The following is a 22,397-nucleotide window of genomic DNA, read 5'->3' as shown; positions in this document are numbered from 1 at the left end:
CTGTGTATAGCCATAGCGACTCTTCGGATTGAGTCCTCAGCTTTTTCCACAAAGGCAATTTTCGCACATTTAGGCTGCTGATTCCAAGACAGTCTTTGGTCAAAGATAACATGATATTTCACTTTTTTAGAGAAAGGCATTACAGCTCTATTAAACAGCACAAATGGCTCAAGTCTTTCTAGATATCTTTTTCAGTATTTTCTGTTTTTATACATTACAGATACAATTAACATGTTTTTTTTAAATAATCTTGATCTGGTACTTGGAGATGGCAGGTGCATAATCATTTGTTGCAGAAACACTCTTGGTGCTTGCAGTCCAATGGCTGCATTTTGCTCTGGGTCTTAATGACTTCAGGTCTTAATGACTAATTATAGAATTCGTTACCTTGGAGCTACTTTGATAACACACGCACTACTTTTTTGCATTTTTTTTGCACTTGACTACCATTAAGCCATGTATCAAATTTGATATGAAGATTGATTCTTCCCATTTAAAGGTGCAACTTCTTCTGTTCTGATAATGATAATAACTGCTATTATGATTTAGTTTTTTCGAGAAAAAAACCTTTTTATTTAGCCAGCTTGATTTGTAAATAAAGACAGTAAATTCAGCTTTTGTTAATGACGATGTTAAATAACGATTTGATACTCAATAAGGGATAGCCATGGACTGACATAGACAGAACAGAATGTCAAGAATTTCAGGCATCCCCGCCATAAGAGAAATATTAATGAATCGCATCATCATCGCAGAAATCATGTCGGTTAGTTCTTATATTTAAATCCGGGTGACATAGACAACAGGATCGACTCCACGGCTCCAGAGGTCGGTGGGTCGCTTGACCTTTCCTACCTAACCGTTACCTATTCCACTCTCGTGTGCGAGCAAACGTGAACGGTAGCAGTTCCCCGTACACGTTCCATTTCACGTTGGGCGGTTCACGGTACTACTTTCTTCCTTTTACCGGCCAAGTTGCGATTCCCTTCTTTCGGCCGACCTTTGATCCGATCGTGAGGTTCTGTCTTCTTTCACCGGCAGGACAACCGACCCCGGGCATTCTCACGACCGCCTTGCATTCCGTCTGTCGTTTGATCACGTAGCCGGACATTGGATTTAATGTCACAAAGAACTTATCAATTTGACTACAGGATTCGAAGTAATCGGAGTTTTGTAAAACTACGTTTTCCTTCATTTATTTTCCTTCAGTTCGAGAAACAAAGCTTGGTTGATTGGTCCTGGAATACCATTGATCCGAAGTTTTACGTTTTGGCAATACGATTTGAGACTTATAGGTATCCTCATTCACCGAACTTCCAGAGAAGCAGTGGAGGTCGTTCTCATTGCACCATTAATACCTTGGCATGTAAGGATCTGGACCACCCTCAGAAGTAATATCTTGGTCTATCAAGCCGCCCTCTTGTCCTTCCTTGTATACCCTGGTACACGAACAAGGGTAATTTTGTTCCAAATGTCTGAAAGTTTCTGGGCTTGACTACAGATGGCCTTGGTGCTCCTTGCTGTAAGACTTGAATTTTGCCGTTCATTTTTTTTTTGCCTATAGCCATAGAAACGAGTAATTATCCTTCACCTGGGTGGTGGATCTACGTTTTTAACAGTTTTGGTATGTCGCAATAAAGTTTTGACCTTTTAGGTGTCCTCATTTACCCAACTTGAAGGGAAGCTGTGGGATTCGTTCTCATTGCCTCAGTAATGCCTGAACATCCCAAGCTGTCCCCTCAAAGGAGTCACATCTCCAATGACAATTTTCAATCTTTCGTGTGATATTTAATAGATTTCAAGGAAATTTTTTCTCAAAGGCATTTCACATTTTTAGAGAAGGGAATTACATCTCCAATTTTATTGGAGTGGTTTTTAAGGCATCTGATCTTGCCAAGTCATGGAATAAAGGGATGTTGAGTTCGGTGTGGATGGTAGACTTGACTTTTCTTTTCCGGAAGTAGGAATCTCAGCTTACATAGGCCTTTGCACATACAGATAGAGAGGACATGTTCTGCTGTTTCTTATTCTGCCTGGGAATATCTGCACAGGCTTGTTTCAGCTGCAGACCTCCTGAGTCTGCTGTGTCCTGTCAGCAGTTCTGCCTTTAATGCCTGGAAATCAATCCCATTGAAACGAGCACTTATTTTTAATCCATCGCCTGATAGATCTAGGTTTTTGACAGTTGATATCCCGCAAAAGCGTTCAAGGCTGTTTGATTGTGACTTCACATCGGGTTTTTTTTACTTAAACTACTTACACTTAAATTATTACTATTTTGTATTTATTTCGGATCCAATAATTCAATTGCGATATTGTTTTGGCAGTAGTGCTTCTATTGGATTTTGATGGTCGAAAAATCATCGGACCAAAACACGCATCGAGGACAAGTGGACTGGGATGATCAAGGACGATATACATCTGACAAAATGTATCTGTTATTCCACCAGAAAATAGTGCCTCTGTTTTAACAATAGTTAGAAAAATTATTATAATAACAAGGTAAATAATTAAGTTCATCAGAGTCTGATGTCGATAACCTTCTGCTCTCTTGTAAGCAAAAACAATTGGATTTTTAATGAAAACATGAATTATTTGCAAAAGATCATCAACAATGCAGATTTGAAAAATAGCCTGAAGTATTACAGATAAAATAATTTCGCATCGGCTACATATTCCGAATGTGACGGTCGTGCTGATATTTTTCCGTCTGCGTTTCTATTTGGTACAAATCTAATCCATAATGAAGAATGCCGGATAGTTGACCGACATAGTAAGCAGTATTCGATGGAATTGACCTTTTTTACTTAGCTGCATTTAGTTAGAAACGGTATTTGATGGAAGCAGTTTCGTTCCAGACTGAAGGATTCCCAACCAAACCGCTAAATTCCCCCCCGAGGATGATCTTCGGGTGAAGTCAACCCTCAGAACTGGTCAATGCCCACTGAGCTTTCCCGTCGATAACTGCAGACAGCATTGTTAGACAGAATCTTTTTTTTTCCCACTGTATCTAATCCTACAGGAAGTGGATCATCCGTGTTATTTTCCTGTCGAAAGGATTTTAATACTTTCTTTCGTCCAAACTAGGTCATCCAAGTTAACATGAGAGTAACAAAAATTCTTTATTGTAAATATATTTGCATAGATGTTTTCTATTATGAAACCTAAATTCGAGCCAATGCGTTTACAACATATGCTTAAATAAATTATGTTAAATTTTATAATTTCAATTTATAATTTCAAATTAAACCATTTAACTTCAAATTAACCCTTTTTTAAAGTATTAAAAAACCTTAGGACATGATTTGAAATATAGGATTGTTAAGTAATTTTTTTGTTGAATTTTTGTTTAAATATGAAATAATTTGGCTTTTAGTAGACAATATAAAAATTAACTACAATCGAAATTAAATTTTTTTACATATAATTAAATACATAAACAAATGATTCGTCTTTTAATTTGAGAATTTTTAAAATAATATAAAATGGGTTTTTAAAATGATAAAATAGATAAAAGATTACTTAGATAAAATTAAATTCTGCTTCCTTTAATATGAGAACTTTCCAAAAATTTAAAATCGGTTCTTATCTAAAATATGACATGAAAATCGATTACAATTAAAAATAAAAGTTACATAATAGAAAATATAAAAACGAATGATTATTCTATTAATTAGACATTTATAAAAATATATTTAGAACAAGTATTTTATATTTTTTAATCGATTCTAAGTGGTTTAAAATAAGAATTCATTTAATCTTTTTCAAGACTTCTCTTTATTAAATATTTTTAATTATATATAGATACCTTAAATATAAAGATATAGGTACATTTTTATTAGTGATGTGAGTTGTGTATTGAAACGAATGTAGTGCGAATTAACGCGTGAATGTAATTTATTAGCGTGAATGCAGGAGCTTAAACTCAATTACTCCGAGGAATATGGATTACTACAAGGCCAGTGAACGAAGTCTGGTGTGTGATTGTAAGATATTAGCGCGAATGAGGGCTGCTGAATAGTATTATGTTTTATTTATTATCTTTCAATTAATTAAGGGTTTTAGTTGAGATAAAAAAGTCAGTGTCACGAGCGGGATTCGAACCCACGATCTTCAGCTAGATACGCCGCTGCTCTACCACTTGAGCTATCGTGAACTAGATCCACTCGGACACTAACTTCCCCTCTCAACCCCATCTTTTGAATTTTCCCTCCTTTTTGCCATTTTTCGAATCCCGCTCGTGCCATTGACTTTTTTATCTCAACTAAAAACCTTAATTAATTGTAATATATTAATTAAGGTTTTTAGTTGAGATAAAAAAGTCAGTGTCACGAGCGGGATTCGAACCCACGATCTTCGGCTAGATACACCGCTGCTCTACCACTTGAGCTATCGTGAACTAGATCCACTCGGACACTAACTTCCCCTCTCAACCCCATCTTTTGAATTTTCCCTCCTTTTTGCCATTTTTCGAATCCCGCTCGTGCCATTGACTTTTTTATCTCAACTAAAAACCTTAATTAATTGTAATATATTAATTGGTCAAGCGGACCACGAAAACAAGTTAATTCTTAAACATAATATTGTTTTTTCACAATTTTTTAACACTGTTGTCTTTTAATTTTTACACTATTTTATAGTTTCAACGATTTTTTAATGTCTTAATTACATTATTTTTAATAATCAATAAAACTTTTATTTCAATAATTAATTTTTTATTTTAAATTACTAATTAACCCTGACTCCAGGAGGAAACCACATTCGGGCGCTATCAATAATGCAAAAAATACGTTTAAATATTTTTGAGTCTAATTTCAAATTTTTACCTTTTTTTGTAGAGAAATTGTACAGGGTACCTCATCTCCAGTTCAACTACAAAATTTCTAAGGACACTAACTTCCCTTCTCAACCCCACCTTTTGAATTTTCTTTTCTTTTTGCCATTTTTCAGATCGTGGGTTCGAATCCCGCTCGTGCCACTGACTTTTTTTATCTCAACTAAAAACCTTAATTAATTGAAAGATATTAATTGGTCAAGCGGACCACGAAAACAAGTGAATTTATTATTTATTATAGTTGTGTATTACTGTTTATTATTTTTTTCTACAGTTGACAAGGCCGTGAGGTTCAGCATGCCTTGCAAAAGGAGTCGGTTATCAAATTAATTTTAAAAAAAGTTAATTTGATGTTAAAAAGAGTTCATTTGAGAGAAAAGAGCTATAAATTGTTGATGTGAAAATCACTTCATTCCATTTTTATACCATTTCCTAGTGGTTTTTATTGCTTTAAAGATAGGGTTATTTTGAAGTTAAAAAGGGTTCATTTGGCGGACAATAGAAGTGACCTATTTTCTTTCTACTTTAATTATAGTTAATATTAATAATTAACTTTATTCAATGTTTTCAATATGAGAAAATTGTTAATTCTCTAATTTTTAAGAATTCCTTATTCGGTTAAACGTATGAATTTAATTCCAATTCGGATCCAAGCATTAGCCTGGAATTGAGTAGCGAATGGGCGAATGGCCACTGGAAGATAATTACACAATTAGAATACAACCCAGTTTTCAACCTCGCATTGTGGCCGATGTACGAGGAGTATCACTTGTCCCAGTTTCATTTTATGCAAAAATTAATCCAACACTTGTAAAAACATAAAGTAAATCAAATTGTAACAACATTAAAACATTGAAATATTCAACCGTTGACTGGTATTTTTAAATTGTTTTGTTACATTTTTTAAATTAACGTCTAAACGTATATTCTTAGACTGGCAGGCATTATAGGATATTCTTGTATATTTGTCCCAATGCGCTGAACAATTTAGCAAGTTAATGTGTGTAATGCACATACGAAAGGAAAAAAATGTTCGTGTTTTCACATGAGACGGTCGCCACGTGTGTGTGTCCTGGCTAATTTTCTTAAATTGCAACGTTGACTCTTCTGTTGGATGGCGAAGACAGCGTAATTGATCGGTAACAAGCCCAGGGAAACGTGGACGGAATCGATTCTCACATGAGCCCGTGCCGAAATTTTCACATCAATCGTGAATATCGCCTGAAATTGCCATCGGGGCAAATAGGAGGTAATTTCGCTCCTACAACTTAAACTGTGCGAAAATGGTGTTATTTCAGTTTTATATTTTAACAAAAATAAGCATGGTGCAAATCCGACGGAAAAACGTTTCGTCTAAAAGTTTATAAGTTTTACGCCGGGACAGTATAACGCATAAGTCAAAAAGTTGAGTGATGAATCCGTTCATGTTGGTCTGCCTATCCTTGATATTTTGGTCTGTCACTATAGTTTCTAAGTCGCAATCGTTTCTTTGGGTTTAGGGCCAGTTGCACCAACTTGGGTTAAACTCAGTTCAGCACTGAACCGAGTTCAACTCAAAAATTGCCGTTTTTTAATTTATCTTGAACCGAGTTCAAATGACGAACCTCGTACCTCGTGAAAGATTCGTCCATTTCATAATATCACCGGAGTAAAAGACTAGTAGTAGATAACAGTATTACAGTATCAAACATAGTTGCCTGTCAGATAGGTAGTAATGATACCACTTTCAAAATGAAAAGTCTTTTTAATTGAGACTTGTCAGTATCACTACCACTCTCTCTGGATAGGATATCCCATGGTTATTGCCTCTTTAGTAGGCGAAGAGGTTTTAGACAATTCGTCGAGATGTCGACATGTCAAATCCCCTGGATTTGAAGAGTTAACTTGGTTGGAGGGCATTTACGAAACTTGCAGTAGAGGGAGCGTATTATATTTTGGACAAAATGAATATTTAGATTATGGTAAGTTTCATTGGACACATATGGTCCATATCTAGGTTATTTCTTAGGATTATGGATTGGACAGTTTAAATGTGAAGGACATTGGAATGTTGCAATGAACTCCACACAGTCGTGTTTTCTTGAAATTTTAAGTTACATCAACTTGGTTTAAACCCAGTTCAGTGCTGAACAGAGGTCAACTAATTTTTTTTAAATTTATCTTGAACTGAGTTCAAATGACGAAATGGTTGAACTTTCCTTAGAATTATGGATTGGACAGTTTAAATGTGAACGATATTGGAATGTTGGGCTGAACCCTCACAGTCGTGTCTTCTTGAAATTTTAAGGCATGTTACATCAACTTGGTAGAACTCAGTTCAGTACTAAACCGAGTTCTACCCTAAAATTGCCGTTTTTCATTTATCTTGAACCAAGTTCAAATGACGTCAAGCGTTAAACCTAGTTCAGAGTAAGGATTTTTCTTATGATTTGAGGCAGTTTGAATCTTAATGGGCTTGGAATGTTTGGCTGAACCCCACGGACTTCCACTCCATATAGGCTTGACTAAGTTGTTATAAAGAGGCCTTTTATTAGTAATTTGTAAGTCAGGGCGTTTATCAAAAAGATAATGAAAAGATTGCCTCTATTAACTTCAGCGTCTGTTGCAGCAACTTCGTTTAAACTCAGTTTAGTACTGAACTGAGTTCAACTCAAAAATTGCCGTTTTTATTTTACAATAAACAGAGTTCAAATGGCGAACCTGGTTTAACTTGAACGTCCGTCGATGTTAAACTCAGTTCAGAGTTAAGAAACGTTCAAACCGCACCATGTCTGCAGTTGGGATAAGGATATGAATGGACGTATCTTATGTAACGTAAATTGGACGTTACAATTACATTACAGAAACTAGTTGAACAAAATTTGTTGAACAACTTACAAAATCACTCGCTCTTTCTCACTCACTCACTCTTCAGTCGCTCACTCGCTCTTTCTCAGTCACCTCACTCTCTCATTCGCTCACTCGCTCTTTCTCAGCCACCTCACTCCTCTCATTCGCTCTTTCTCACTCAGTCGCTCTCTCATTCGCTCTTTCTCACTCACTCACTCTCTCATTCGCTCACTCGCTCTTTCTCACTCACTCTCTCTCTCCTCCTTAATTGAAAGACGCGATCTTAAGTTGCGAGATTTTAAAAATAATGACTGAAGTTTGACACAATATATTTTTATACTCTGCATAAACTGAAGGTAACAAAATTTGTCAAAGAAATGTTCAGAAAAACGAAATATTGTGAAAAGATTAAAAACGAGGCGAAAATGTAGTAAGAAGTAGAAACAATTGAAAATGGCGACCGAGGCGTTTACAATGTGCTTCCAACGGTGTTAAGCGCGCGCGTGTGTGCAACTGTTTGGGTTCACGAAGTATAAGACTTTCACCGTAAATTACGAATAGGCGAAACAAGAAAGGTGAAAGTAGGCAAAAGGATTCGTGTACCGAAGCCGTGATTTTAACTGATCCGTTTAACTTGAGATAGAATAGCGGCACCTGCAATTTCGGCCGTGTTCTTTGTCGAACAACCTAACGCGTGACTATCGATGTCGAAAAACGTTCCAAATGTTACAGTTAAAATATACCGGGGTTCTCTTCTTTGTAACACTTCGGATGTAAAATTTGTACCTACGGGCTGACAGTTCCATAATAGAGAACAAGAACGGGCGCCCGGCACCACTATTCATCATCCAAATGGGCTAATATTATTTCAATTTGAACTTTTACCCTTTCAAATTTGTTTTTGACCAACCTTTATGACAAAAACCTTAGTTCATTTACTTCAGCGGAAAAAGGAGACGGTTTTTCATAAGACAAGGAGGATGATGGTGATAGTGATGAGGATACTAGGAAGCGGAGTATGGGCTCCCCAGGCACTGCAGCCGTCAGGCTTATTCTACCTTCCTAGTTCCCTAGATTAGCGCAATGGACTCAATCCGTCTTTTTAGAAGTATCAGGTCACTAACTGTCACTGCTACAATTTCATTCCCTAGGTTTTTACTGTATGCTAGGTTAAATCTCCATTGAGCCGCTCCTTCGAATTCGAAGATAATATGGGTGGCCGTTTCCTCCTCCTCATTCTATAATCTGCAGATGAGATCATAGTTATTATATTGCCCACGTTGTGTAGATGTTTTCTCATATGCCAGTGAACGGTTAGTAGTCCTACCACTCCTCGGAGTCTAGCCCTCTCCAATTGCAGCAGTGATTTTGACAGTCTTGGTGAGGGTTGTTTTAACATAAGTTAAAAGTTTACACTCATAAGTTACAAGATTAACATAAGTTTACAGTTATTCTGTATTTGGTTTAGTTATCCCAAGTGTAGGTTCGGGGCCTATTATGTATAGCCTTGCAGATCCTCCTCTGGCCAACGTGTCTGCTCTTTCGTTACGCAAAATTCCTTTGAGCCCTGGCACCCAAGATATTAGGTTGTTGCGTTTCCCCAGGTTTTGGCGTTTTGGATGCACTCACTGAATAATTTTGATGCGATTTGTTTACATGCTAATGCTTTGATAACTTCTTGGCTATCAGATCTTGTGATGTGCCAGTGTAAACTCTTTTAAGATTTTCTAGGGTACAAGCGTTGATGGTATGTATTTTCGGGAGGAGGGGCTCAAGTCGACGACACGAGGATACCAGGCGACCCGACACGTTTGTCTCAAGTCAACCAGTCTCTCTGTTGCAACAACTGTTCAATTTAAAATGTGTCGCAGAATGGATCAATTTCCCATATAATAAAATTACAAGTTGACATTTTGGACAGATTTCTGCAGTGCTTTTGCAGTAACGATTAACCTATAATTTATATTATTTTCAATGTAAGGATGTACCCATAATCTTCTCACTCTCTCTCGCCTCTCTCACTCGCTCAATCGTTCTCTCCTCACTCAGTTTCCTCTCTCACTCAGTTTTCTCTCTCAGTCAGTTTTCTCTCTCACTCAGTTTTTCTCTCACTCATTCACTCTCTCTCGCTCTCTCTCACTCGCTCAATCGTTCTCTCCTCACTCAGTTTCCTCTCTCACTCAGTTTTCTCTCTCACTCAGTTTTCTCTCTCACTCATTCACTCTCTCTCGCTCTCTCTCACTCGCTCAATCGTTCTCTCCTCACTCAGTTTCCTCTCTCACTCAGTTTTCTCTCTCACTCAGTTTTCTCTCTCACTCAGTTTTCTCTCTCACTCATTCACTCTCTCTCTCTCTCTCTCTCTCTTTTCTCTCTCTCTTTCTCTCTCTCTCTCTCTCTCTCTCTCTCTCTCTCTCTCTCTCTCTCTCTTTCTCTCTCTTTTTTTTTCTCTCTCTGAGACCTCGGATGCGTAATTACAAGGTGTCACTCAGGCTGTTGGGGGGGGGGGAACTCAAGTCACCACCACATGGATACTAGGCGATCCGATATGTTCGTCTCCAAGTCCAGTATCTCAGTTGCATCAAGCGTTCAGTTTAAATTTTGTGACTGAAAAGGAGAAATTTCTTTTAATATACAAGTTAAAATTTTCTTCAGATTTCTGCAGCTCTTTTGCAATAACAAATAACCTTAAATTTATATTATTTTCAATCTAAGGATATTCCTACAACTTTCTCATTTCCATCTGACTAGACATTGTATACAGGGTGAGGACACTATGATGCGCACTTTGTCGACAGGCTAAAACCGATTGATTTTCTATTCAAACCCTAAACAACTTGGCAATACGGGCTACTCGAGTCGTGACTGTCCATCTCCCATGATTCTATCGCTCCGAGCATCGGCGAAGAGTGGTTAAAAAGAGCAAATATTTGCGTCTTTACGCGAGGCAGGCAGTTCGAACTTGAAATGTGATTAATAAATAGCAAAACAAATGACTGTATTTTTTTCAAAATTGTTGAATAACTTTGTCATTTTTTGATAAATGAAAGAGGCCTTTTCTTCAGTCTCCCAAATGGACATTGGTGCATCGGCCTGTCATAATCAGAGTTCCGAAGTCCCTGGACAAGATGAGAGCGATACGGCTTAAAATTGTAAGTCCGGTGTACATCTTTAATTTTATTTTTTGAAAAATCTCAAACCCTTCCAACATTTCGGAGAGTGGAATTCGGATTTTCGATACAGTAAAACGTCCAACTTTTCGTCGAAGTAGCCGGTTTCTTTTTGCCATAATTGTGCCATTTTTTGACCAATTTAAAATCCGATGGCACCATTGTCTTCAGAGTAATAAATCCTTGAAAATGGTATGTCAGAATATATAGGATCGTATTTGAAATTGAAATTTTGAAGTTCAGCTGGGCCTGACGTGCCATGTATAATTTTTCTTAAAAAAAAAGTATTTTTTATAGCGTCATTGATTAAAGAGAAATTCAGCCGGCCCATCTAAAAAGACCCTGTATAGTCCAGACCTCGCACCATCAGGTTATTAATTGTTTCGATCCGTGACGTACTACCAGGGGGAGGGGAGTCGGTGGCCGCAACGTTTTAGGCGTTGACACGGCGCTAATCACTGTTAGGTAATGGTCCCGGGTTCGAATCCAGCGACCCTGCATTCGAGCCCAACATACTGAAAAGGCATTACATATTTGAAAAAGACTACTAGAGGGAAAAATGTACACAGACGTCGAAATTACAGTACAAGAATTTTTCAACGACCCAAGAAATGGATCGAAGACATTCCTAATTACATCTTTAAAATTACAATTTTAATTTAATCTTCAATTTAAAAAAAAATTACTTGAAAAACGGCCATTTTGTTTTTGTACTTCTACAGTCTATTATAGTTTCATCACGGATGATTCAAACCTGACGTGCTCTGTCTAAAACAAGGTGTAACTGTAACGTTACGCTTTGAGAAAGTTTGGATTGTTATTGTAATTCCTGCATTTTGAATAGGTGTTTGAATATATCTGGTTGACTCATTCTCATTGTCCGACCTCCCATTATGTTTTATTCATAAAAAGAAATGGTTCAATCCGTTAGTCCTTATACGTGCCGCAACTGTTCATTTGCAAGGAGCTCTATACTTAATAATGAGAAGTAATCAAAATTTCACGTCAATTATTGATCGTCGCACTTGATTTTCTCACTCCTTTTTAAATAATTAACAAAAGTCATCACTTTCCTCTCCATCTATATTGATTTTTTCCTCGTAAGTTTCCCATAAAAAAGGATATGTAACTTTGTTATTATTCCTACGTGCTTAGCCAGTAATAAACACAATGTGCATGTTTTCAAAATAACAGATTAGGATAAAAAATAATCATGATATTAGATTGGGATTCATAATTTACGGTTTTCTCCAGGATAATTGAGATGTGGAAATGATAAATGATGGCGTGAGTGTGGTGTTCAATACTTTTTAAAAGGATAGTTCCTACTCACAGTAAGTTGTTTTTGCAACGATCCGGATTTCGAGCCTTTTAGCTCATCATCAGGTTGAAGGACTTCTACAACCTGATGATGACCTAAAAGGCTCGAAATCCGGATCGTTGCAAAAACAACTTACTGTGAGTAGGAACTATCCTTTTAAAAAGTATTAATTGAGATGTGTGTTTTGACGTTATCATGATCGGTTTCTTTGGTGGATTAAGTCCTTAAAAAATCCACCAAATTTTCTATGCATTGTCTTTAAGCTTAGTCTGAATTTGAACCCTAAGTTTAGCATTTCTTCAAACTTTTTCTTTAATAAGCTCTCGGTTTCACCTCTTGCTCACAGTTCTTGTTCATTACAAAAAGTTAATCCTACTGTAAATTTGATTACATCAATGGATATAGCATCAAAAACCCTATAAGATTTATTTGCGTTTTTTATAACATCAAGGAAAATAAAAGTCAGTAAGAAAGTACGAGTTTCCAAAGTTCTTGCCTAACGTTTATGAATGATTTTATTGTTTTTGTAAATAAATGACCGCTTAGTACATATAATTATCACTAATGCAAAAATTAACGATCTTCTTTTTTTCATTTCTCATGGGGTTGGGTTAGGGTAAGGTAAGATGAGGGTAGGTAGTGTTGGGTTAGGGCTAGGTTATGCTAGGTAGGGTTTTATTCTCCAATAATTAAATTTTAGAAAAAAATAGTTACAATTCGTGATAAAATGTTAATCCATCTATAAAATTTATTACGTCAAAGAAAGGGCATTGAACGCCATATGAGATTTATTTGTGTTCTTTTGTTAGCTAAAAATAAAATAAAAAAATAGTAAGAAAATGAAAGTTTACGATTTGCCAAATTTCTTGCCTAAAGTTTATGAAAGATTTTCTTGTTTCTGTAAATAATGACAGCTTAATACATATCGTTATCACCAATGCAAAATTAATGTTCAATTGCTAAAATTTTGATATGTCGGTTGTGATCTGTTTAAAAAAATTAGTCATTCAGTCAACATTAATTTGGAAAACAAAATTTTGCATCATCGGTTTCACGTTACCGGTGATTTTTCATGGGGTTGGGTTAGGTTTAGGTTAGGTGAGGGTAGGTAGTGTTGGGTTAGGGCTAGATTATGCTAGGTAGGGTTTTATTCTCCAATAATTAAATTGTGGAAAAAAATATTTCATATTCGTGATAAAATTTTACTCTTTCTATAAATTTCATTGCATCAAAGGAAAGAGCATTGAAAACCACATGAGATTAATTTGTGTTCTTTTGTTAGCAAAAATAAAAATTAAAAAAATAAAATAAAAAATCAGTAAGAAAATGAACGTTTACGAGTTTCCAAAGTTCTTGCCTAAAGTTTACGATAGATTTTCTTATTTCTGTAAATAATGACAGCTTCATACATATCATTATCACCAATTCAAAATTAACATTCAATTGTTAAAATTTCGATTTGTCGGTGCAAAAAAAATTAGTCATCATTAATTTGGAAAACAAAATTTTACATCATCGATGTCACGTTACCTGTGATTTTTCATGAGTGGGTTAGGGTTAAGTTAGGTGAGGGTAGGTAGTTTTGGGTTAGGGCTAGGTTAGGCTTTTCTCCAATAAATAAATTTTTGAAAAAAAATAGTTCCTATTCGTGATACAGTGTTAATCCTTCTATAAATTTGATTACACCAAAGAAATAGCATTGAAAACCATGAGGTTTATTTGTGTTCTTTTGTTAGCCAAAAAAAAATTAAATTAACAAATAAATGAATAAATAAAAAGTCAGTAAGAAATTGGACATTTACGAGTTTCCAAAGTTCTTGATTAAGTTTAAGTAAGATTTGCTTGGCGCTATGAACACTGACAAAATAAAAATTAGCAGGCGTTTACAGAAAAGTTGCCTCTACTAATGAACTTTCATCAAATTTCTCAAAGGCCAATTATCACCATTTATAATTAAAGTTTAAGTGCAGTAGAGTCTCTTTGTTACGAAATTGGAGCAAACTGCAAATCTTCAAAAAGTTAAATTAAATGTCCAAAATCTGTCAGGAACGATGTCAGCCTTGCATTCTTCAAGAAGATGGACATTCCATTTAATTTTTTGATATTAGCTTGCTTCAAGTTTGTACCAAAGAGTTCTTTTGTTTATTTTTGATATTACTTACACTATAATTTAACAGAAGTTTTAAAATGTTAATGACTAATTTTTTAAAAGGTTTGTAACTGAAACAAAAAATCAAATTTTTGGAAATTAAATTTTACGTTTACATTGGTGATAACTGGCCTTTGAGAAATTAAGTATCTGTCAGTACTTAAAGAGCCAAGAAAATCTTTCTTAAACTTTAGACGGTAACTTTGGAACTCGCAACTTCGCAAGACGCATCCGATAGGGCAAAACAGCAAGGATAGCCAGACCGGGATGATCGGCAACGACCTGACTATTATTGTTCACTATAAGGATAAGTAAGGTAATTACCGATGACCAAAAAAAATCGCGATTGAACTAAAAATTACAATTCCATAATTCCTGCCGGATCTACGCATGTACGACCCGTGTCCAAGCCGCAAAGAAACCGCAGGTAACAGATTGTCATGGTCTGTATCTAATTTATAGGTCTTTATTCTGATTTCGATTGGATTAAGTACGATTTCGTTATGCAGATATAGCGGCCCTTCGATTTTTTTTTTATAATTGGAAAAGAAAAATGTGGGGCCTGATACTTAACGGAGGTTGTGCGGTTTAGCGAATTAATTAGAACCTACAAATTAATAACAAGCTCGTGTTTTTTTTTTTCTTCTGGTGTAATAGGACCTCGATGACCTCAAACAGCCCAGGCATGACCGGAGTGAAAAACATTTCGCAAATCTTATTAACATGATTCTTCTAGATGTCTTTTAAGTATTCTAGCGTATGTGAGGAGTAATGAAGTGTATTGATTCATTTTTGAAAGTCACTGGGGTCTTTGTTGGCTGAAGGATGTAATTACCTTTCTTCATATACGAGGGGTACTGAAATGTTGGGTCGAGGGTCCATGGTTTTATGAAAGCGTCTGTGTCGTCTTTTATCGGTTTCGAGGACACATGGCATCTTAAGGTCTGTTTCGGTAAGTTGGATAGGAAGTACGGAGCTTAGGCAAGGGATCGAAGTATTTCGGACTGGATTCTTTGCTTGTTGGAACGTTTGAACAAGAAACGTCGGTATTCTAGCTAAACTGTTAATTTTAAGATGTGTCACTTCTTTGACCAACCTGCAATGGATGTGGGTGTTGGAAACGCAGAGGCGGATGCAGTCCTCTCTCGAAGGCGACGGGATCACGACGGGATTCTTAAAAGGCATCTCGGAAGATCGAAATATTTCAGCAGACCAAGGGGCATCGCAGCCTTCATCGAGTACTTTCTCGCCGAAAACCCCTGAATCGTGGTTATCGGGTTCTGTAAAAATATAAACATAAATCAGGTTACAAAATGATGTAAAGCGAATGCCAGAATAATAGGATCAGATTTCAGTGCATAATTACATAATAAAAACGTTTAAGGATGAGGCCGATTAGAAAGAAGACACCCATTCGTAGAGCATTCGTGCTTTTACTTCATGAACTATCAGACTTTATTAATCCATTTATGTTTAGTTGTCATAGTTGACCATTTTAATTAATTATTGAATTGAAAAATGGCAAAAAAGTGAAAATTCGAAAGGTTGTAGGTTGAGATGAGGTGTTGGTGTCCGAGAGGATCGAAGTCACGAAAGCTTAAGTGGTTGAGCAGCGGCGTATTGAGCCGAAGGTCGTGGGTTCGAATCCCGCTCGTGACACTAAATTTTTCATCCCAACCAAGACCTGACATAAATAAAAAATTATATAAAAGTGTGTAGAGATCAGTGACCGTTAATCGATAGTTATTCAGATATCGTGAGATGCGGTCTGGTGAGATGTAGGTTTCAGAAAAACATTTTCTTTATCGTGCCAACGTTTCGATCTTTATTGAGATCATCTTCAGGGCCTGGGATTTACAAACAATGTTTACATTTAACAAATACACTCCACCCCTTCAAAACCAAACATATAAAAACATAAAACAGCAAAATCTCCCTGGCACTCTCCACACGACACGCAAGAATGGCACAATTACACAGAAGACAAACACTTTGAGTGAGTAGAAATACTTTGTTTGAATATAAAATATATTTTGCATTGTATAAATTCACTTTTCCACATCCTAAATATATTTGTTAAATGTAAACATTGTTTGTAAATCCCAGGCTCTGAAGATGATCTCAATAAAAGATCGAAACGTTGGCACGATAAAGAAAATGTTTTTCTGAAACCTACATCACACCCGACCGCATCTCACGATATCTGAATAATTATATAAAGGAAAAGAATATCAGAATTATAGCTGATCATTATATCAACAAAAAAACTGGTAGGGCTACGGATGTGGGACCACAGATTTTAATGGAACTTCTGCGGGGATACTTGTTCAAAAACCCGCCACTTGGCCAAATTTTTATTAAATTTGGTTTTCTGCCTTTGTTATGCTTGTATTTCAAGCTTGTATTTTTTTATCGTTAGATTTGTTTAATTTTTTTTAACCTAGGATAAAAAAATAACATGCAGGATCATATTAAATAAGATTAGACAGCATGAAGCAGGCCAGAAAGGATTATATCGAGAAAAAATTCTGATTCCTTTTAAGCACCCTTGAAAGCTTTCTATAGCAAACAAAAAATATGATAATTTTGGGATATATCAGCCGGGGCATTTTTTCTCCTTCGATGTCCTGTTGGGTACAAAAATTCGTTACTCCTCTGACCTTTGTCCAAATTTAACAGGATTGATGATTGATTAAATTTAACAAATAAATCACATAGTAGGATTGATTTACAAACTTTGTTTAAATTTAACTCATTTCGACTCACTCAAAGTGTTTGTTTTCTGCGTACTTTGATTATATTGTTATATTATTATTTATTATATTATTGATACTTTGATTGAATATAAAAAAAATATTTTTTTGCATTGTATAAATTCACTTTTTTCCACATTCCACATGTATTTGTTAAATTTAAACAATGTAAATCCCAGGCCCTGAAGATGATCTCAATAAAGATCGAAACGTTGGCACGAGAAAGAAAATGTTTTTCTAAAACCTACATCACACCAGACCGCATCTCACGATATCTGAATAATGTATCTAGCCTTTACGTGGCGAATGTTGTACTTTTTTGTTGTCAAAAATTATATGAGTAAAAGCGCGGTGCGGCGTCGTTATGTAAATAATTGCGTTGAATGACAATTTAATTATTCCATTAATTAATAGTTTAATCTGATTAACGATTAATTTAATCATTAATCGCACGTTCGAATGATGATTAATCGGATTAATCATTAATCGAATTTTCGATTAACTTTTTAATCGTGAATAGTTTGACAATTAATTAATCGTTAATTGTGATTTAAAAAATTAACTGATTACGCCCAACTCTGCAGGGCATCGGAGAAGAAAAAAATACCCCATAACGATCGAGCCCAAAAATTATTTTTTCTTCAGTATAGAATTTTGTATCTAAGGACTTAAACCGAATCAGAATTTTTTTCCCAGTAGAAATGTTTTTTCGCCTACTTTACTCGTAACGGATTTTCGTTTTTGTAACATTTTATGTTGGTAGTTTCATTTAATATTTGCCCTGCATGTTATTTTCTTATCCCAGGTAAAAAATAGCCTACCGATATGGAATAACATTGACATAAATGCACAAGAAACGCAGACAACCTTTAATAAAATATGTACGAATTTATGTCCTTACCGTTTTGAATGTATTTTTTCAACGTTTGCAGTAAGAACTCATGACTTCCGTTTGTACGTCTTTGCTAATTTTTATTGTTTAAATAAGTTTAATGAGTTTTAATAATTTTTCGAACTTTCACGACAAAATTAACCGTGGTTGTTTTTGTATTTTAATAGTTAATAGTTAATTAATGGAAAGATGTTGGATTATGCTTTTTTGTCTAACATTTCCAAGATAATCTCCGTATTTGATTGGCCTCCTAATGAAGGGATTTTTCTATCACGTTTTTCACATTACGTACTTTATCATGGGACGTCATTGAAACGGGGAAGAACAATAGATGAAACACGATCTACAAGTTTCGGAAAATGTCTTGTTCACGTTTAATTTAACGTATGACGGTTAGAAAGTTTTTTTTACCGCATAGATCACTGGTTTTTTATCATATTTGATCATATGGTATGCACTGCAGATAAAAATTCGATCGTTAATCGAGCCTCGTTAGGAAAACCATTCCCTGCGTACTCAGACAAAAAAGAAAGGGTGAAAACGAATGATGGCCCACGTTTTGTAAGTTTTGCACCGGCACCGTTAAAGGCAAACTCTGCGGCCGAATCCAATTAAAGCTTTTGGGTGTATGCTTGCCATTATACAAGTAATGGAAAGGATGCCGAAATGAAGTCCATGGGAAGAGGGGATTCGCGGTGATGAGTTTTTGCAAAAGTAGAAATAGGCCAACGATTGGAGATAATTCTCCGTTCGCCGAAACAAGCGGTGGTTTCCGGGATCAACATGAAAAGCTCAAATTTTTGAGGTCGATTCCGTTTAACTACAACTAATCTTTAAAAAAAAACGAAATGAATTTAGGTGAATTTTAACTGTGAAGACTTGGTTGCTCTGCAGAATTGTCAAACATTTGCTATCAGTCTTTGCTCCTGCATAAACCTAAAATCGCTGTATTTTTGGGTCAATCGCGTTTCAATATCTTCAGTTCTGTGGGCTTTGTCTAAAACAGAGGGAGATTAGGCGGTTCATCGGGCCGGATGAAACAGCTCAAAAGTGTTCCAACTTCTTCCCTATTTTGCTTTTTCGGTCTAGTTCAAGCATGGTTGGAATTTTACAGTTTATTTGTGTGATATATGGGGTTAATAAATTGCCATTCCATTTAAAAGTTACAGAATGAAATTACCATAGATCAATAAGGCAGAGATTGAAAACAGATCAAGAAGGCAGAGAGTCAAACAATAAATAAAGATTTTAGATTTTTTAATTTTTTTTAAAGTGATCAACTGTTAGTATATCATCGCCTTTTATTTACTTGCATATTTTATTTATTTAAAATTCATTAATTTTTCTTCTTCCTTCCCCTTATTAAATTAATTCATTATTACATTTCTTTCTCTTGCACACTTTGTTTGTTTACTTGCTATTTCATGATTAGTTTTGTGGGGTGAGTGGAGGCAGCACCCCAACGAAGCAGCACCCGGAAAAAGAGCGACCCAGGTTTTGAACTTTAATTCCGTGTTTTTCTAAACATGGTTCGGAGAGCGTGGATTTGCCTGCACTGCCACAACCCAGACACTCAGACACATTTTTTTTTTAATTTTCGTATATAAATTTCTTTGTTTTAAATTTTCTATAACTTTATCCATGTTATCTTGGTCATCTCCTAGGTTATTTGGTAAAAAACGAGGGAGGAAAGCTTGGGAGTGGGTTGGGCATGTATTTGGCGGGGACAACGTGTGCTTGACACTTAATACACCATATTGACAACAAGGAGGCGTACTGCGGTCCTTTAAATAGCCATGTGTTATGTGAGTGTGTCCTATTCGTAATCTCCAGATCACATCATCCCTTCGTTTGTTTTGGCTTGATGTTTTCCACGGTTTGACTGTGCTTTTTATAGCTCTTAGTTTTCCCATTGTCTATCCCAATTTGCTACTGACAATCTTTTAAAAGCACAGAGGATATCTTGGGATTGTATTAAATCTGGGGTTACTGATAGATGTGTAGATTTTGCTGCAATGCCTGCCAGTTCATTGCCTTTTATGGCCTACTTGGGATCCAATAGAATAAAACATATTTTTTGTTGTGACTAAATTGTCAAAAGATTCCCATATTCTGTGAACGTTTGCATTTTTTTGAGTAAGGATCTTGAATTGAAGAGGTCCTTCTCTGTCAGCTATTTTAACCTATATATGGCTTTCCTCTCCAAGATTGCCTCTCAGCATCGGGAAGATTGCTTAATACGGGTTAAAATATCTACACACCTGTCTCTCTACAAGGAATAAGAAGTTTCACCCATGTTTGATTTCCAGAAGCCTAATTTTGACGGTCTTTCCTTGCGTGAACTGAGATGGGCATTTAAGCTGAGAAGTGAGGTTTTACATGTAAATTCAATAGGGGTAACTTGGATATATGCTCCCTGTGCAATTCTCGTTCCGTCGAGATTGTGTTTCACATTTTGGCGGAGTGCTCGATTTTGGGCGAGATTCCGTTCTTACACCTTGGTTGTTTTACTCTCCCAAGAAGTGAGATAGTGCGGTTCTTGAGAGGCTCAAATTCTCGGTGCTTGATTCGGTATGCAAAATATGCTTGGAGCTACAGATACGAATTGATTGAAGAATTTAATTTTTAATTTTTATTTTTTCATTGTTATTAAGGCATCAAAATTTTGGGTATACATTACAATTAATTAAGGTTTTTAGTTGAGATAAAAAAGTCAATGGCACGAGCGGGATTCGAACCCACGATCTTCGGCTTGATACGCCGCTGCTNCACGCGCACAAAAAAACGTTTTGCCTCAGTCATTTTCCAAATGCCCCCGATTATTTTTTAAGATCACAATCCTGTGTTAAATGTGAAATAACTCCGCCGATCAAAGGGAAACATGACAGGGGTTTAGAATTTATGTAATGAATAGTTGAATTTTACTACAGGGAGTGTCCAAGGGGAATTTTTTGGTATGATTCTTTTGTCTATTTGTTTAATAACATAATCTAAATGACCTTCTGTGAGGTACATTTGGTCGCTATACGCCAATGGTTTGGTGATTCTGGGATGAGTTCCATAATAAAGAGCTACAATTGCAAAGCTTTCTTCGAACCTGGGGTGTTTGGGGTTCGATTATCTATTAACATGGTGTTAAACTAGAAGTTGTCGCTGCTTTCTGAGAGTATATTGCTTATTGAGCCTGATTTAAAAGCTCTTATACTCATTCGAATAGCTCTTTGAAGGATGGGGTCAAGGGCCTGAACGGTAGATTTGCTTGCCGAGTCGTATGCTACAGATCCATAATTCAAACGGGAAGAGATAAGTGATAAATAAGTTGTAGGAACGTAGCAATATATTCCTATCAGCTCCCCATCTGGAATTACTTAAAATGGCTACTATGTCAAGTGGTACTACCGGCTTTCAGTTATCTAATACAAGGAAGCCATTTAAGGTTTCTGTCAAAAATGACCCCCAGGAATTTTACTATCGGAACTGTTGGTGAAACTTGTCCCGCATAGAAAAGGCTTCTGTAGTTCTGGGTATACTCTGTTCCTAGTAAAGAATGTAGCTTTACACTTTGGTAGGGAAACTAGAAATTTGGAAACTAGAAAAAAAACTAGAAATCTTGTACCATTTTTTTTAAGTATGGAGACACTTTTGTACCTAATGCTCTGCCCCTTTAATTGTTTTGTGGGATACAAAGAGAGTCCTAGGTCTTTGGGGCTGTGCGGTATTGTGAAGGTACGCACGTTATTCGCTATCCGAGTTAAAGATGCCGTTTATTGCTATTATAAATAAGGTGGGGCTACGTGCACACCCTTGTGGGATTCCATTTTCTGGTCCTGATATGGAATAATGAATATGATATGATATACAATAATGATTGCCAATTCGCACTCTAAACCTGGGCGCACACTAGTTCGGTGGGACGGCGCGGAATTGTGAAGGTCCGCACACCGTAGGAACTGCTCTCGGCCGCGATGGTCCCCATCCATCTGACTAGGGCTGCGGTTTAGTGTTGGATTTCGTTCCAGGAGTCTCACGTCACAATCGTTGGCTTCGTCATTACAAATATGGCTTCCGAGGGCAGTCGAATATACCCGAACTCAAAGATTTCCGACCGCCCCGGTAGCGCGGCGCGTAGCCGGCTTCCAGAAGTCTGACAACTTCCTCCGGCTCCGAGCCGCGCCGCGTCGCCCTACCGGCCTAGTATGCGCCCAGCTTGAAAGATCGTTTATCCATGAAATTGCTGATCAAATTTAGAATTCTACCCCTAGCACCCCATTCATATACTGTATTTAGGATGCCACTTCTCCAGGTGGTGTCGAAGGCTTCAAGATCGAGTAGCAACAACGTATTTTCATACTTTTTGGGTTTCCCTTCAAAACTAGATAACCATCAAACTCCTTTTATTTTTATTTATATCGATTTCGGGGGCATCAGCCTCCTCTCATCATTCTCCATAAT

General features: G+C 36.4%; 1 protein-coding gene across 1 annotated transcript in view; it reads right to left on the bottom strand.

The window, feature by feature from the left end:
* The window catches only part of LOC106664049, a 66,843-nt gene that overhangs the window by 21,605 nt on the left and 22,841 nt on the right, over nucleotides 1–22,397 (bottom strand). Inside the window, exon 2 of the mRNA XM_024225987.1 lies at nucleotides 15,397–15,580. Within this exon, the coding sequence (XP_024081755.1) occupies nucleotides 15,397–15,580 (184 nt within the window). The remainder of the gene's footprint in view (nucleotides 1–15,396; nucleotides 15,581–22,397) is intronic.

This window comes from Cimex lectularius, unplaced genomic scaffold (assembly GCF_000648675.2).
Source record: "Cimex lectularius strain Harlan isolate CLEC.00 unplaced genomic scaffold, Clec_2.1 scaffold82, whole genome shotgun sequence".
Classification (NCBI taxonomy): domain Eukaryota; kingdom Metazoa; phylum Arthropoda; class Insecta; order Hemiptera; family Cimicidae; genus Cimex; species Cimex lectularius.
The sequence above is the reverse complement of the archived record's forward strand: the minus strand, read 5'-3'. Positions and strand labels throughout refer to the sequence as shown.